Source organism: Taudactylus pleione, unplaced genomic scaffold, assembly GCF_031769625.1.
Source record: "Taudactylus pleione unplaced genomic scaffold, aTauple2 ptg000066l, whole genome shotgun sequence".
Classification (NCBI taxonomy): Eukaryota; Metazoa; Chordata; class Amphibia; order Anura; family Myobatrachidae; genus Taudactylus; species Taudactylus pleione.
This window is the reverse complement of record NW_028284468.1, coordinates 27,701,919-27,719,588: the sequence shown is the minus strand read 5'-3', so window position 1 is coordinate 27,719,588 and position 17,670 is coordinate 27,701,919. Positions and strand designations below refer to the sequence as shown.

Sequence of the window (17,670 nt, the reverse complement as noted above, 5' to 3'; positions counted from 1 at the left end):
AGCTAACGCAGCGACTCGCTGCTTAACAGTGCCCCGGTAGCCTAGTGGGGATGCAGAGAAGACCTAGTCCCCCCTGTCAGCACCGCTGGTGTCTCCCATACCGGCGGTGTAAAGCAGGGACCTTCTGCTGCGGCTGCTGCTCCCTGCTGGGTCCGGAGCAGCGGCCGAGGTCACTGACCCATTCACCAGTGCAGTGGCCACCGGCTCAGGGGTGATGGAGCAGCAGCACAGGTGTCCTATAGGACGCATAGCGCTGCTTACTCATGTAAAAATTAAAAAAAAAAAAAAATTAAAAAATAAATAACAAGTGAAGCTGCAGCACAGCTTCCACAGTGTGTCCTCTGCAGGCACCAACACTAAACGGAGTTACCTGTGGCTGGGGGTGGAGGAGTCCGTGCTGTGCTCAACAAGTTTAACCGCGTGGTGCCCAGACTCCAACCCACCAACCTATACCCAGCGTAAAGCATGTGTCACCTATGGAGGAAGAAGAAAACCTCAGTGGTGAAAGGGTAAATGTACTTTCTATATAAGGCTTATAAAAACTTTGCAGCATTTGAGCATCTGTGGTGATCTGAAAAAGACGACACTGGTGTCCTGCCCTGTGGTAGAAACCATCGGGACAGGAAACAGTCACATTATTGTATTGCCGTTTCACTGCACATTTGCATCTGTCATAAAATTTACCTGCATCCCATGTCTAACAATGCCAACTCAGTCAGTGACAGAAAAGGGAGTCGGGTTGGCAGCCACAACCCTAACAAAAGGGGCCAGAGCCACTAGACTTTTTGCATCCAGATATTAAAATGTTAATATAGGCCCAAAACACAGACCACACCTTACAAAGTGCACGCTTGGTATCCTTGTAAGTATTAGCTCTCATAATGAAATAAGGTTTATATTTAAAGGATTTAATCCAGTTCGTGACTGTAGTATCACGTTAAAGACCATCTTTACATGTACCTATTTTGTCTCCTTCAAAATCCTAAAGATTCATTCAACTAAAGAACCAAATAAACAAAAAAGATCACACACTAGCGATTTTGGCTTGAACCCTGCCAACAAAAGGGTCAAGAGTGCTACTCACAATAGCTTCTTAACACTCTATTTCCATTGTTTAGAGAATATAAAATCGCAGTGTAATGCAGCTTTTCCACCAAAATCCCGGGTCTGACCCAGGATTTGGAACACGGCTCCAAGCTGGATCAGACTGGGACTTACTCTTCTCCCACTGCAGCGCCGACACGGGTGCAGTGTCGGTGCTTGCAGATGATGTCATCACCAAGCGACGGAAGCTCCAGCTCTCCCCTGAAGGCCAGAAGTATGTATGGGGTAAAAACCGGGAACGGGCTGGTGCACAAGAGTAGGATATAATCTCACCCTTCCCGGTGACAGATGTCACACCTTCTGATTTCACCCAATCACCATGCTGTAAACGGGTCCCGAGTTGGATGTACCGGTTACACTTGTTTAAATTTTTAGAGAGAAGAAGGTAAGAAAAATGGTCCAATGCACTAATTACAGATTCAAAATATATTCTTAGAACATTCTCTGAAAAAATATCAATAATAAAATAACTTTTATTGATTTTTTTTTTTTTAAATTATATAGTGTACAGGTATTCTGGCAAAATATTAAAATAATCTGTAAAGAACAGATGTGAAAGAGAAAAATAGATTGTGTAGTTAAAAACTCTTCCTGTTGATGCCGGTCATTGGAGAGAATGATATAAAATAAATTGACCTGATTATCAATATCATTGACCACAAATGTGTGTTTATTATAAATTCTCACCAATGTCTCAAAGTGATTTTCTCTGTGGATATCTCTTTATTATATAAACCATGATCACTAATAGTTGGTTTCCTTATTTCTACACAATGCTACAGTATCACCATAACTAGTGGCTGTAATATATGTCATTATACAATTAATATATTCATGGACTACATGACATCTTTTATGGGTGGGCTTGAATTAATGGAATCCTGGAATATCGCAAAGACAGTGTGGATGATATGTCTCCAATAGTAATACTGGAGATATCCTCGCTGACGGTCTCTGCAGCTACAATGAGTGCTGCCGGTCACCGCTGAATGTATGCGGACATAATAGCACAATCTGAGATATCCACAGAGAAAATCACTTTGAGACATTGGTGAGAATTAATAATAAACACACATTTGTGGTCAATGATATTGACAATCAGGTCAATTTATTTTATATAATTATCTCCAATGACCGAAAGCAACAGGAAGAGTTTTTAACTACACAATCTATTTTTGTCTTTCACATCTGTTCTTTACAGATTTTATTATTTCGCCATAATACCTGTACACTATATAATTTTTTTAATAATAATCAATAAAAAAAAAAGTTATATTTTATTATTGAGATTTTTTCAGAGAACGTTATAAGAATATATTCTGTAATTAGTGCAGACGACTATTTTTCTTACCTCCTTCTCTTTAAAAAAAAATTAAACAATGGTACTTTTGTAAGAAGGTCCAGTAGCACTTCCACTTATAACACATCAACATATACTTTTGATGACTATATTGATAGGAGCTTTTACAGTGAAAACATATGTAATTATACTCTCTCTGATAAAAGGTTTAGAAAATAATAAAACAAAATAATAAGATATATTTATTCATGATCAGTGCGGCATCAATACAATCTTTCTTGCACCGGGTTACACGGTTACATCTGGGCCTTACCCGTGTAAAACCCTGATCCAGGAAGAAATGCTGGCTCAGTCGACACAGGAATTTTTCCTAGGACCCGTTTCTGAGCCGCGAGCTGGGTTGACAACGCATTAACCCGGGTTTTTCCGGTGGTGGAAAAAGGGTATAATTTGTACTGGGTCATTGATCAAGGATGACATTTGTGATTTGTAATATTGAACACCTATATTATCATCATCATCTATTTATATGGCGCCACAAGTGTTCCACAGCACCTTACAAAGTACATAAACAAATAAGTAACCAGTGACTTACAATACAATACAAAGCAGGACACGGACATGTATGATAAACATTGCTATATTAGCGACCTTTACACACACATAAGCAGCCAAGTGTTAGTTACTCCCCACTAGGGCAAGAGATAAATTAAATTACATTACAGTAGGGAGAAGCACAAGAGGGTAGAGGGCCCTGCTTGAGAGAGCTTACATTCTTTAAAAGTAGTTCCTTTGTATTTATGGGGTAATGCAGAGTAGAAATAATGCCTATTAGCACACACAGATGCAGTTATGCATAGTAAGCAAAATGGAAGAATCAACCATTACAACCAAAGAGGCAGCACTGGGGTGGGAAGAGACATTCCAACGTAGACAAAGTTAAGCGAGTGTGTGTTCACATCTGTACCACGCTGATCTGCAGAGAGTATGTATTCCTATTAGGAATTGTATCTTTTACCCCTAATATCCAGCTGTTCCAAGTACACAATGATAAAGACGACTTCTAGCAAACTAGATGCTACACACAAAATGTGTATAACGCTGCATATGTGCACAAACATTTCCTTGCACGCTTCTTTTGAGTAATGTATGCCAGTTTTACTTCCATTTCTGCCTCAGCCCCTCAATGTTTAGCTCTTCTCAAGGAATACACATTTCAGACATTAGGGTAAAATAAAAAAAGAAATGTAATGCCAAATGTCTGCCATACTTTACCTATAGAAAACGTGAGCCCTTTGCCTTCAAATGTCTTTCGTAACTCTGCAACAAACTTGTCTCTAAAATGTTCTTTCTATCATGAAGAAACCAAAAATAAATACAATTTTCAATAACAGAGATTGTGTGTGCATCAGTGATTTGAGAAATTCAGGAGCCAACATCTTCCCCAGATATTTAAAAGTCACAAGCTGAATGTTATGAGAAGTCTAATTCCAACATTGCCCACACATGTACAACCAGTACATAGATATTGCAGATAGGTGCCTTCTTGTTTGTAAGGGTCATTTATTTTAGGTGTGGTCCCTAAGATGTAAAACATATGTTACAAATATAAGTATAGAAAGAATGTTCCACTTACCTTATCTAGTTCATAGAACTCAATACGTTCCTCTTGAGTGCAATTTCTTCCAATAGGGGAGACATTAAGCATCCCATTCCGGAATTCAACAAATGTTCCCCTGAAATAGCAAAAAATAAATAAAATTACCTATGTTGCAAAATATAGTGTTGACAAAAGTGATTGGACAAAGTAAATGGTGTGCTCCTGCAGCAGATATGAGTTTGTGAAGGTATAAAACGAGAAGTATAGAGATGTTCTCGATAACTAGATCTGCTCCCCACACTGTGGCAGTTCTACAGAAACAACAAAATATTTTTATCAGGATGACAACTCCATCTGTCATGTTACCAGGGCGACGCTGGACTGGTATACAGAAAGTTCTGTAACCCGAATGAACTGGCCAGCTCAGAGTGCAGATCTTAACCCCACTGTGATAAAGAAGTAGAATCTGATTGGTTGCTGTAGGCAACAACTCCACTTTATATATATATATATATTATATTATATTATATCTATCCCTAAGAATTCACACTACAGTGGACTTGTCTGCGACAAACTAAACAGATTTGTAAAAATACAACAAAAATATTTTAACATTTATACTGTTACAATCTATACACTTAGCATATTATTAATTCCAGAGCAAAGTATTTCCATGGTAGTTTATTCTCATTACATGCCATACAGAACCAACTATTTTGAGAGAAAAACCATGTCAAAACAAAGATACTAGTAAGTCAGGTTACATTACCCATTCATCACTTTCAAAAACAAATTACTTGTCACGTTGTAAATGTGCGGTTTACTTTTTTTTTTCTTTTCCCATTTACAGAAATTTGATAAAAACTGGCATTTTCACAAACTTGTAGCCTATTCTGCTTTTGTTATACACGGATTTAATTCTGAGCGTCAACATTTTATGATGTTTAAAATAGTCTAAAAAAACACAACAAATACAAAACATTTTCCGACAGTCACAAAGTCATTTATTCATAAGCAGTTAACAATAAGTGTTATAATGTCTTAAATTGCTTGCAAATAAAAATCCTCGCTAGAGACATTCACCAACCATACCTTTGTGAAATATATAACAAACTGACTGTAAGCGAGTATGCACAACCATATTTTTACAAATGACATTCTATGGTGAGAGGAAACATGTTATATATCCTTTTTTATAGAATGACAAACCTTTTCTTCGGTAGTTTTAGTTTGGCAATGTACGCTAGGCAGTAGTTGATGATGTCTTGTAATATATCCTCTCCCAAGTACGCATGGATGCTCTGCAAAATGACAGATGCGATTAATGATGATAAAAGGTTTCCTATTGCTCCTCTGAATTGTAATGGTGTATGTAATGTTGCATTTTTAGCAGCTCTCTACGCTGTGCTTGGAATCGCCTTACAGACTGAAACTGAAAAAATACTGGACAAAAAAATTAAAATTAAATAAAAATCATCACATTCATATTTCAAAAGAAAATCTCTTTGTACTGAGTGCACCAGCATTATTTCTACATTCAGGACTCTTATCTAAATACAGCTATGAGATCCATTCAGGAAATTTGCTAAGCTGCTTACTTATAGGACAAATGGAGTAATGAAAGAATAAATGCTGTTAGGCACCTCTCCTGCCTTCTGAAGAAACAGCTACCCTTAATAGTGGAGAAACGCGTTAAGTAATAGGGGTATTCCATCTATAAAGCAGCTGCCTATGACGATTCTATTGCCGGAACAACAGGTCTCCTGACTACCAGCTGGACAAGCGTGATCACTTACTATACTCCCCCTCCTGTGAAGTGAACCTATCCTACTACTACTACCAGCGTGCAGTTTGGAATTGTGGAAGCAGAGCCCTTACTGCTCTCAACAGCGGCAGTGGTTAGCGATCTGCTACACTTCTCCCAAATTCATATGATTTGTAACACCACTTGTTACTATGGGCTGCTATAGTAAGGACTTTTAATATAAGAAAGTGGAGTTTTATAATAAAGCTGGTGATATTTTTCTGGAGATAAGGATGAGACTTTCTATCAAAGGCTATTGAACTTTATTTTATCTAAGGACCTAAATTGGCTGCCCATAAAACTGGGATTTTATTAGGCGGAGTTCTTTTTTATCAGCACAAAATTACTATACATTTCAGACTATCAGTGTATATTGTGCAATATTATTTTTATTTATGTGTATATGGACGTATTTTTTTTTAGATGAAATACCGTTTTATATTTAATATTTCTATGCGCGCCTTGTTATTGAAAGATAGCAGTTAATGTATGCGTGTTTGGAGTATATTAGATTTACTCTGTAAGAGCAGCAGAAAATTCTAAATACAAAAAGAGTTGCTTAACCTATATATATTACAATTTATAAAAATATATATGTGCCTGAATTTCATTTGTTTGTTTGGCAGGAGAGTTACATTGCAAAGATACTCATTCATTTATTTCTATCAGCTGTTATTGGAATTTGTGTTGACAAAGTAAATGTACATAAATGCTTAAAGAGGTCCATTTTGACAAAGGAATTGCTCTGTGTAGCGGCTTGGTAGTGGTACTTTTATGGTGCACTATTGGTATGCAACAATTGCTAATCTCACTAAAAAAAGTGGCGCCCCATCAACTTTACTAAAGTAATCGCCTAAGTTGGAAGGATTCAGGTGCATTCAGAGCCTGATTTACTACCGATCGCAACTGCGATTATGCATGTAATCGGCTGAGTGTTGCGTTCTGCGCATGCATCGCAGTGTGCAAACCGGCCACTGCGATCACACTGACTACGCAGACCCATCACAGGAAGTGCCATTTGTGGGTGGTGATGGGGCTGGCCGGAGAAACGCAGGCGCTTGAACGTCTTTGCAGGGGCGTTCATAAGTTAGCCACTGTGATGCCTTACGCAGCTTGAGGACTCATAGCGTGCGATGAAGTTAGCAATTTCTGAGTAAGGTCAGAGCTTGTGCAAGTGTGCGTGAGGCTGCGATGGTACGCAATTGTACCGATGGTTTCGCAGTCTTGCTAAACATTACGGATGTGTGTTAGTAAAATGGGCGTCCTTATGTTATGCTGCGGCGACATAGCTATAGCAATGGATTAGCATATCTTCACAGTGGAACTGAGATTGTAATCTCTATTGCATTCGTAGTTGCGATCAGTAGTGAATCAGGCCCTCAATCAATTAAAAGCAGCAGGCACTTGTCATAACCAGTATGCACTAGGAGTTGAACATTGGCTGCTTTCTTGTGCTCAACATAGGATGCATTTAGCTAGGGGAGGGTCCTTTATGTTCAACTTTGCATGAGCACATTTGAGTCCTCCAGTACTCCTGGTTCCTTCTTGTTGTACAGGTAATCATGGAGATTTAAGGAGTGAACCCTCAGTAAAGGGCAGGGATGTATAATCCACAGGGACAAACGCATCAAATTTAATATGAACCAAATATATATCATTTCTTTTTAAGGTAGAAGATTAATTGAATCCAAAAATAAGCATTAAAAAAATTGGGTACACTTTGTAAATAATTTTTAATATCGCCATTAAAAGCTGTCTTTTTTCTTATACCTGGGTTCCTGATCTCTACAGCATATAAAATGGCTACAGAATCTGAAAGCACAACACTGACCTGTTTGCATAGAAACTGTCCATCTTTGTATGCGACGAGCCCATTTTCAGCAAAGACATAATCAAACTTTTCAACCACTGAAATAAAAATAGAAGAAAACTATCTGGATACAATAAAGCTATTTTTTGCTTTCCTTAAACCAGTCCTGAAATCTGTCATGCATCATTAATAGAGCAAAGATATATTTAGTGCAAAATGTATCATCTTTTTTTGTTCATTCACCACAGAGACAGGCAGTATATTATCCTGAGTTTTCCATGCAAATTGTTTTTTCCCCTCTTACCATCTTCTCCAAGCTGTTCTTTGATTTTGTCAAAATCTGACCCTCCAACAACTCCAACTTTGACTTTCTTTCGCAAATTCTGCAGAAATTCTGCCATGTCACTGGTGACTTTCTGAAAAAAGAAAGTTTAACTTAAAGATACATTAAAAGTGTTTAGTTTTATACAACCCTTTGTATGCATACCTGCTTTCCTCATATTATTAGCGGTAGTGGTACAGCTTAATGCTTCTGAGAAACAACATCAATATAAAATTGCCAATGAGAATCAATGTAATGCTGGGTACACACTATACAAATATTTGGCTGATATGCCGGATATCGGCAGATCGCCCAGATAACTGTACAGGGCAGTATTCTCCCCAGATATTCCCCAAAGTCGAACGGCACCTTTAGACATTCAGGCAGGGGAGAGCTCCTTGCTGCAAGTGGCTGGCTGGGACATGCATGGTTTATGGGAATGTCTGTGCTGCTGCTTTCGTCCTCGACGGTGCCAGCACAGAGCAGCGCACTGATAGAGCCAGTCTTCACAGCATCCCTGGACATCTCATGCACCAGCAAGCGCCGACTTCAGTCATGGGGATGTGTCCCCCACCCTGTCCAGCAGCCTCCATATGCGGGCGCTTAGGTGCAACCCGCCTCCAGTGCAGGGTGGCGTGGGGCCGAAGTAGAGGGGACGGCCTGGCTCCTCCCTTTGGTGGGGGACCACTCCGCACAATAAGCACCTCCGCTGCTCACAGTGCCCCCCGCTGGCCAGCACCAGCGCACTCTGAAAGCCAGGACAGGCCCCAGGTGGTGTAAGAAAAGCGCCGGGTGGAGGCCCTATCAAAAATGCCCTCAGAAGAACACTGGTACAGTGTATTGTTGCGATCAACCACTAATTATCAGTATGTCGGACAGGATGAAATAGTCCAGTATGTCTGAAAGGTTCGATAAGTCGGTCTCATCTTGCAGTGTATGACTGCCCACCCTACATTTGGCCTGTGCCTTCACAGGGGAGAAATGTGGAAATGTGTCCTCCACTGTGAAGAATGCAGACATCATGGCCATACAGTATATCAAGACAATTTTTGAATGTCCGGCGCTTGGTACTTAAAATTTATGAATGAGCACTTGGAATATTATTATTGCATTTTATTTATAGGGCGCCACAAGTGGTCCGCAGCGCCTTACATACAGTAAAGGGCAAACAGAACATTACATTACAATACAGTAACCAAAATATAAACAGAACACAAGTAACTGTTAGCAACACAATTCTCCATACACAAAACAGCTCAGAAGGTGAAGGCTGTCATAGAAGTGCTAGAGAAGAAGGCTGTGAGACAGTGGGGAGGAGGACCCTGCTCCTAGGAGCTTACAATCTCGGGGAAAGGCGAGACAGACAGATGACATGAGGCATGAGTGTGTAGAGGGGGACCTGAGTGCAGGAAGTAAGCAAGGTAGAGATGGCTGAGGCGGGAGGGACAGAGACCTGGTAACATGGTAACATGGTTATGTGGTGGAAGGGTATGCTTTGGTGAACAGGTGGGTTTTCAGTGCACGTTTGAAGCTCTGCATGGTCGGGGAGAGCCTGATCGAGCGAGGAAACTCATTCCAGTGGAGGGGGGCTGCACAGGTAAAATCTTGGACACGAGCATGAGATGAAGTAACCAGGGTGGAGGAGAGGTAATAGTCATAGGCAGACCGGAGTGAGCGGGAGGGAGTGTGTAAGGAGATGAGGTTGGAGATGTAGGGAGCAGTAGAGTTAGAGAGGGCCTTGTATGTGAAGGTGAGGAGTTTGAAGAGGATTCTGTAGGGGAATGGGAGCCAGTGAAGGTTTTGGCAGAGGGGAGCAGCAGAAATGTAATGGCGGGAGAGGAAGATAAGCCTAGCTGCAGCATTGAGAACAAACTGGAGGGGGGCAAGATGGCAATGTGGGAGGCCAGTAAGGAGAAGGTTGTAGTAGTCAAGCCGAGAAATGATTACTGAATGAATAATCAGTTTAGTAGCATTCTGGGAGAGGAAAGGCCTAATGCAAGCGATGTTGCGTAGCTGGAACCGACAGGATTGTGCTCGAGATTGAATGTGGAGGGTGAAGGAGAGTGTGGAGTTGGGGGACAGGGGAGATGATGGTGATGTCAACAGCTATAGCGAGATTGGATGGAGTTGAGACTCTATTAGGGGGAAAGATGATGAGTTCGGTTTTGTCCACGTTGAGCTTCAGAGAGCGCTCGGACATCCAGGAAGAGATGGCAGAGAGGCAGCTGGATACCTGAGAGAGGACAGAAGGGGAGAGCTCAGGAGAGGTATAGTTGCGTGTCATCGGCATAGAGGTGGTATTGGAGGCCGAAGGAGCTGATGAGTTCTCCTAGTGTAGAGGTGTACAGAGAGAAGAGCAGCGGGCCCAGGTCAGAACCCTGCAGGACACCACTGGGAAGGGTGGAAGGGGGGAGGTGGAGCCAGAGGCAGACACTGAGAAGGAGCGGTTGGTGAGGTAAGAGGTGAACCAGGCATGAATGGTGTTAGAGATGCCAAAGGTCTGAAGGGTGCGGAGAAGGAGAGTATGATCCACCGTGTCGAAGGCTGCAGAGAGGTCCAGGAGGATGAGCAGAGAGAAGAGGCCCCTGGATTTGGCTGCAAGCAGGTCATTGGTGACTTTGGCCAGGGCAGTTTCAGTGGAGTGAAGTGGGTGAAAGCCAGATTGAAGAGGATCAAGGTTGGAGTTGTCAGAGAGATAGCTGGTAATGCGGCTGTAGACAAGCCACTCAAGTAGTTTGGAGGCAAAAGGAAGAAGAGAAATGGGGCGGTAATTTGCAGGTGAGGACGGGTTGAGGTTGGGTTTTTTAAGACTAGGTGTGACAAAAGCATGTTTGAATGAGGAGGGAAAGATGCCGGTGGAGAGAGATAAGTTGAAAAGGTGAGCAAGGTGGGAGCAGGCAGTGGAGGAGAGGGAGCGTAGAAGGTGAGAAGGGAGGGGGGTCAAGGGGGCAGGTGGAAGGGGGAGAGGACAAGATGAGGGAGTGGACCTCATCGCCCGTGGTGGGGCTGAAAGAGCACAAGATGGGATAGCCGGGAGGTACGGATGGCGGTGAAGGTAGGGTTGCAGCAAAGAGATTGAAGGAAATACTGTGACGAATTGCATCAATTTTGGAAGAGAAGAAGGAGGCAAAGTCAAATGCAGTGAGGGAGGATGGGAGGGGTGGAGGGAGGGGACGAAGGAGAGTGTTGGAAGTATAAAAGAATAAAAACATAATAATCATACAAACATAAAATAATAATAAATTAAAAGTTTATAGTTTTTTAGACAAGTTTAGAAGTGGTGGCTGCAGCAATAATACAGTCCCGATGTGTAACCGCAAATAGTGGTGCGGGTCTCCACCTATGCTATCCCTACCTTACCACCGGTGGTGTTACTTTAGATTCTTCTCCAGTAGATCGCTTGAACTTCCAGCGCATCCTGGCAGATCTAAAGGCTACGATGCTGGGAGAGGAGGTCGGACGTGGACCTAGCAGTGGGTGTGCCGCTCGGTCTGCTCCTGTTGGCAGTCCACTCTCCTTCACTTCTCCACAGCGTTTCGGACCAATTCTGGTGTTACCTGGATAGAATTATACCAAAGAGTAAGGGGGCGCTTATGTCAGTGGTTTTTTAAACTCAGTCCTCGGGACCCCACACAGGTCACATTTTCCAAGTCACCCAGCAGGTACACAAGCTTGGGTAACCTGGAAAATGTGACCTGTGTGGGGTCCAGAGGACAGAGTTTGAAAACCACTGACATATACGCATTTTATTTAATTTTTTTTTAATTATTAACGGATAAACGCTGCCTTACTCTTTGGTATAATTCTATCCAGGCAACACCAGAAGTGGTCCGAAACGCGTTGGAGAAGTGAAGGAGAGTGGCCAACAGGACCAGACCGAGCGGCAGTCCACTGCTGCGGCCACCACTTCTAAACTAGTCTAAAAAGACTATAAACATTTAATTTATTGGTACTTCCTCATCTTTGCGGCCCCCTGCTGGAGGCACTGGTTACGCTACTTATGTATCTTTACTAGTCAATGAAGATACGCAAGTAATGTAAACATGAGGAAATACCATTCGGCCCCTTGCAGGCTCGCTTCGCTCGCCACGCTGCAGGCACAGTGGCTCGCTTCGCTCTCCACAATGATATGTTCCCCCTCCATGCCCACTTGGATGGTAGGGAATGACGTTGGACACTGGCTGATCGATACGCTACTTGCGCATCTTCACTAACTAGTGAAGATACGCAAGTAGCGTAACCAGCGCCTCCAGCAGGGGGCCACAAAGATGAAGTACCAATTTATTATTATTTTATGTTTGTACGAATATTATGTAATTATTCCATACAGTATATTGTCATGAAAGCTGATTGTTTCAACTGGTCAGATCAAATGTCTTTCGGTCTGACAGACATTTGATCTGACAGCATTTCCAGCATTAGTCTGTAGCCCTCCTGACCAAGAGGACTAAAGCTGACCATACACTGTATGACATTCATGCAAATCAGCCAACCAAATAACTTGTGTGATTATCATTCAGTGTATGGTGCTTGGCCTGAAAACAGCTACAAAACCGTCTGAATCTTTTGGTTTGTTTTTCAAACTCTTCTAATCAACTCGAGTGTCAATCAGCCATCCTTCAGCTGTGAATGGAGATTGCCTCCATACATTGTGTAGTGTATGGAAGTGCTATGCTTATTGGGCAGTTGTTACTGCGCTCTTCCCTTTCAGCTGAACTAGTGTGCAGTGTATGCCCAGCTTAAGATCCTCACTGAAATCAAATGTACACTCACAGCTGTACGTCATAGTAAAAAAACATGCTATGGGTAGATTAATAAGAAAATGTCCATAACAGTCGATCCTAAAGTTTCTATAATAATTATATTTTATGATTTTAAATGACACGAGGAGGAAAAGAAGGTGCAGTAAAATATTAAAACACATATGACCAGAAAAACTGGCTATCATTATTACCCACATAGTGAAGCAGGAGAACGAGAGGAAACACCATCCCAGAGGTAAACTGCCAGCGTTTTTGAAGCTGTGGAACTACAAATCCCAGCACACCCTGCCAGCCTATTGCTAGGATTTGAAAATCAACAAGAGATGAGAGCCACAGGTTGTCCACAGTTTATATGTGACTGGGTTGGGATATACAGGTACCTGTCTGGCAGCGGTCAGTGTGCCGTCCACATCAAACAAGCACAGGGTCTCTCCTGGGGCAGCCATCTCGCAGTCACTGCTTCCTCCCCTGATAGATGCCTGGATGATGTGCTCTATACCAGCTCCTGCCCAGTGCTGCCGGCTAGTGCCGGCCACATCACTACTTCCTCATCACATGACTTGTACGTGCCGAGACGTCACCTACCTATCAGGAAGCTCACACGGGGGAAGCGGCACTGGCGTGCGTCAGGAGTCTCAGTTACTGCTCGCGCTGCATGCTGGGACATATAGTTCTGTATTAGGTAGGTTATATTCCCCCTCTATGTGCACGTGGATGGTAGGGAATGACGTTGGACAGTAGTTGATGACGTCAGGGTCCTCTCCGCGAAGGGCATCTAGACACACTACCGTGAGGGCACTAGCAGTAAGTTGTGGAATGAATGAGATGTAAATGGGATATTACAAGGTCTGACTGCAGAACATTGAGGTGACAGGCTGCAGCCACTAACTAGGCTTCTGCCTGCAGACCCATTACACAGTTACCTTACCCACGGAAGCTATCCTATATAGTACTGTTAGTACAGATTGATGTTGTGGAGCTTCATGTTTCTGCTCATATTGGGGTGACATTAGTTAGGAGTGATGTAAAAGTGCTGGTTCCAGCTAGCTGTGCAGTGTGCACGATTCCCGTACATATTATAGCCTCATTTTGTGTCACTGCGATGCAGGGGCGTATTAAGAGTGGAGGGTGCCAGTGTGCTGCCTCAGTTTGGGCCCCCTCACAAGCTGATGGCACGAATTAGAAGGCTGTGGCGCTGTGACAGTCTATTGCGCATGCACAGGTCTCTGGGAAAATGGTTCTGCGGCCATTTTTCCAGTTATTTATACTGCGCATGTGCAGATCGCCAGGAAAATGGCCGCCACAACATTTTTCCAGTGATTTGTGTAGCGCTGCTGAACTCTGAAGAGGAAAGTATTGAAGAAAATGGGTGTTGTGTGGACCCCCCTGTACCCATAAGCCCATGTGCACCGCACACCCAGCACCCATTATAGATAACGACACTGCCCCAATGATTGGCGACTTTGATAAACCAATCTACCCTGTGATTTGCTTGTGGCACGTTCTTTTACTTGTTGGCTGTAGATCATTGTTTATTTGTTTTTTAAAATTGTTATATGCTAAGTCTTCAGAGGCGAATACATGTCATGACATGACACAAAGAGTGAATACATGTCATGACATGACACAAAGAGTGAGAACACAGGAAGGTAAAAATTAGTATTCCTGCTTAGGGATGGCCGATGTGTCAGAACATCAATGTTTTTGGACCGGTGGTGATGACCTTTTAATTAAATGGTGTGTGGTTTGCTTCATCGCAGGCTTAGTGACATTTTTTTTAATAATGTTTCATCAAATATAGAAGCATGAGTTTACATTTCAGTTCTCGTTTGTGCATACACAATCTACTTATCTCCTTTACACATGCGCATGAGCGTACCATCAGTAGTGTCACAAGGGGTGCGGGCCGCACCCGGGTGTCATTCGCTGAGGGGTGACACCAAGATGCAGATTCCCCATCAGTGACAGGAGCCGGGTGCTGCACTGTATAATTAAGTGCAGCACTCTGCTCCTGACACTTTGAAGGAGCCGGCCGGAACTGCACACAGGGCAGTCTGCACCTCCATTACTCCCCAGCCCCCAAGTAATAACGAGACCACTTGGGTTCGGCCATGCCCCTTCCGAGTGGCCACGCCCCCTTCCTGTGAGGTCACCCCCGACTTGTCACCGCGGGGAGGAATGCCACTGCGTACCATTGATGGTTAAGCAAGTTTAGTGACCCTTGCCGGTGGTCATTTAATGAAGAGTATTCTTGAAAAACTTTTAACACTAAATCAGATTTATGGAGAATATTATACAGTTAAATTGTGTTTGGGGGGCTTCTTCATTAAGCTTATTTTTCCAAATTAAAATTATGCGGAAATCGCAATTTCTGTATGATTTCGTTATGAGGCAAAGAGCCTAACACATGATATATCATAAATATTTTCTGCTAGACTAAATAATGGTCCAGAATGCAGTGCCCATTATTCTCAGTGGGTACTGTCATCTGACCCTATATACCAAGCTCTGAAAAGCGATTAGGCCTGGGTTTCGCAAACTCTGCCATTACAGTCCGGGTTTTAAGGATATCCATGCTTGAGAACAGATGGTTAACTCAAATTCACTGAGGTACTATTTAAGTCACCTCTGCTCAAGCATGGATATTGTTAAAACCTGGACTGTAATGGCGGAGTTTGGAAACCTCTGGTTTAGGCTATACATGTAAAGTGTTAGAAAGGGGAGTGAAGTGATACTAATAGGGGACAGTCTCTTGAAAGGTTTTATCTACCTTTGTCCATATATGTCAAGTGCCACCCATAGAAAAGTGATATTAACAGTTGTTTTCAATTTATTATTAAACTAATATAGGGTAACAGGGATACAGTAGAGATCCCGGCGCTCAGAATGCCAGTGCTGGAATCCTGATGGTAAGTATTGGGGTTAGGCAGTAGGGGGCGGGTTAGGGTTAGGCTGCGGGGGGGGGGATTAGGGTTAGGCTGCGAGGGGGGGTTAGGTTTAGGCTGCATGGAGAGAGGGATAGTGGTAGGGACAGGCGTCGGTATGCTAACCCTGTCGGGATGCCGGCGTCAGGAATCTGAGCGCCGGCATCCCGTACCTAACCTGGGTAACATACTCCGGTTAGAACACCATGTTGCAGCCTGTAATTTACATGTGTGTTTGGTCCACACAATAACGTTAATCTCTGAGGCCCTAAAGTAGATTAAAGGCCAGTGTCCGTTTCTTAAAAACACAACATACTAACAGGAAATCCTGGCTATATCTAAAGAGCCGTATGTGATAAGTCCATGATACTATATTAACTTTTGGTAGCAGAACTTGTGGTGGAGATCACTGCAAGACTCACTAGTAACCAGAAACCAGGCCACTAGTGTGAAATAATAACTACAGTTCCACAATGAAAATTCAATTGAACAGTTTTCCAATATTATTCATAGAAAAGAGCAAAAAAGAATTGGGAACATTATTTTTTTATCATGAAAAATTTAATATCACAATTTTTTTTACATAAAAAAAAAAAAAAAAAAGATTTGCATGTACTGTATATGAAAATGAATTATATTCCTCATTTTTAAGAAGGCCAGATTGAATGACTTACATGTTTCTGTCTTTAGCAGGCTATATAATCATGGCACAACTCTTTGTTAAGTCTGTGTGGTTCAGATGTATATATCCACAGTTACCACTATGGACGTGGAAATCACAAGTGGTGTGCAGACCCACCATCTCTGCATGTGAAATTGCGTCATCTTATTTGTTGTTTATAAACAAGAACCCACAGATTCAAAGCAAACACCGATTCTGTTCATCTGCCCCTTCTAACACAATGGCTGAAGACACTAAGAACTTTAGTTTGATCTATAGGTTTCCTGGAATACGGTACTGCAGGGCTATTTCCAGACTCAAGCTTCTGCAGACAACCTTGACTGTATTGCTTCTTCCACCTGTTTACTATTACTATTTGCAAGGACATCTCTCACAGTTTTCTGTTGTTTATGTCACTGGAACTGCTTGTTTTGCTGGTTTCATGCTATACAGCCTTAGTTATTACCTTCGGAGAATTATCGGGATGATTTATGTGGACGATGACTTTTCAACTTTGAAGGTTTCTCATTTATCATTTTGGGGTCGCAGAAAAAATATTTTTGTTCCAGTTGAAGATGTTAAAAAACGATCAGAAACAGGAGACGGCAAGCGAGAAATTCTCCTTCAGTTTGGGAGATACAGCAGTACAGATGTACTCTACTTCACAACTCGGTTCGGCCAGATTTTGGAAAGAGAAAAATTCACTATAATATTTGGAGAGCTGAAATAAGTTGCTGCTAAGGTTTTGTATTTTATCAACTTCTAAATGATTATTTGAAATATGTATTTAATTTTCAGACTGTGGTGTGATCTAAATACACAAAATCTGCGCTGTTCCCTTATTGTTTTACTTTTGTTGTATAAATGGTTTGGGTGCGGGACCTCGGTGGTCAGGATGTCGACTAGGAATGAACATCGGAAGCCCGGCATCGAATTGTTGCCGGGCTTCCAACATGAAATCCAGTGATGTGATAGCAACTAGCCATTGCATTGCAACCATTAAATAGTATAACCATCGCGATGGTTATACGATCGCCCGAAAAGGGGTGGAGCCTCGGAGAAAGGGGCAGAGACTTGCGGCAGTCCACGTCACTGTGGGGGCGTGCCCAGCACTCTCCTTGATGCTGGGCTGCCCCCAGGCTCCCCCAACACTGAGAATAGATGCCGTGCATGCGCATGGCATCAATTCTACCCGCTGCTCTGCTATGCAGAGCAGTGGTGTTTGCTCCCCCCACAGCCAGCCATCGGATGGGAATCGGAGAGCTGCATACGATGGCTGGCAACCATCGAATTTCCCCTATTCGATGGAAAAAGTATTTCCATCGAATCAGAAACATCGATGGTTGCTAACCATTGGCTTCCAATGTCCATCTCTAAGGTCA

General features: G+C 42.6%; 2 protein-coding genes across 7 annotated transcripts in view; one reads left to right on the top strand and one right to left on the bottom strand.

Annotated features, from left to right (window-relative positions):
- The window catches only part of PMM2 (phosphomannomutase 2), a 38,899-nt gene extending 25,544 nt beyond the window's left edge, over positions 1–13,355 (bottom strand). Inside the window, exons 1-6 of one of the 2 annotated variants that reach the window (XM_088466756.1) lie at positions 13,289–13,355; positions 7,923–8,034; positions 7,640–7,716; positions 5,214–5,305; positions 4,041–4,140; positions 3,680–3,755 (exon numbers count right to left, since the gene is read on the bottom strand). In XM_088466756.1, the coding sequence (XP_088322882.1) occupies positions 3,680–3,755; positions 4,041–4,140; positions 5,214–5,305; positions 7,640–7,716; positions 7,923–8,019 (442 nt within the window). In that variant the 5' untranslated portion in view covers positions 8,020–8,034; positions 13,289–13,355. Of the gene's footprint in view, positions 1–3,679; positions 3,756–4,040; positions 4,141–5,213; positions 5,306–7,639; positions 7,717–7,922; positions 8,035–13,083; positions 13,264–13,288 lie in introns of those variants that run through there. The other variant, XM_088466755.1, reaches the window with a different exon arrangement.
- On the top strand, positions 13,293–17,124 carry TMEM186 (transmembrane protein 186). Of its 5 annotated transcripts, XM_088466753.1 has the most exons (3): positions 13,403–13,507; positions 15,554–15,612; positions 16,318–17,124. In XM_088466753.1, exon 3 carries the CDS (start codon positions 16,332–16,334, stop codon positions 17,016–17,018), a length of 687 nt encoding a protein of 228 aa, XP_088322879.1. In that variant the 5' UTR covers positions 13,403–13,507; positions 15,554–15,612; positions 16,318–16,331; the 3' UTR covers positions 17,019–17,124. The 5 variants fall into 5 exon arrangements, with proteins under 5 accessions (XP_088322877.1, XP_088322876.1, XP_088322879.1 ...); XM_088466751.1 differs by lacking the exons at positions 13,403–13,507; positions 15,554–15,612 and adding an exon at positions 13,293–13,385 and having other exon boundaries at positions 16,321–17,124; XM_088466750.1 differs by lacking the exons at positions 13,403–13,507; positions 15,554–15,612 and adding an exon at positions 13,293–13,385.
- The last annotated feature ends 546 nt before the right edge of the window (positions 17,125–17,670 follow it).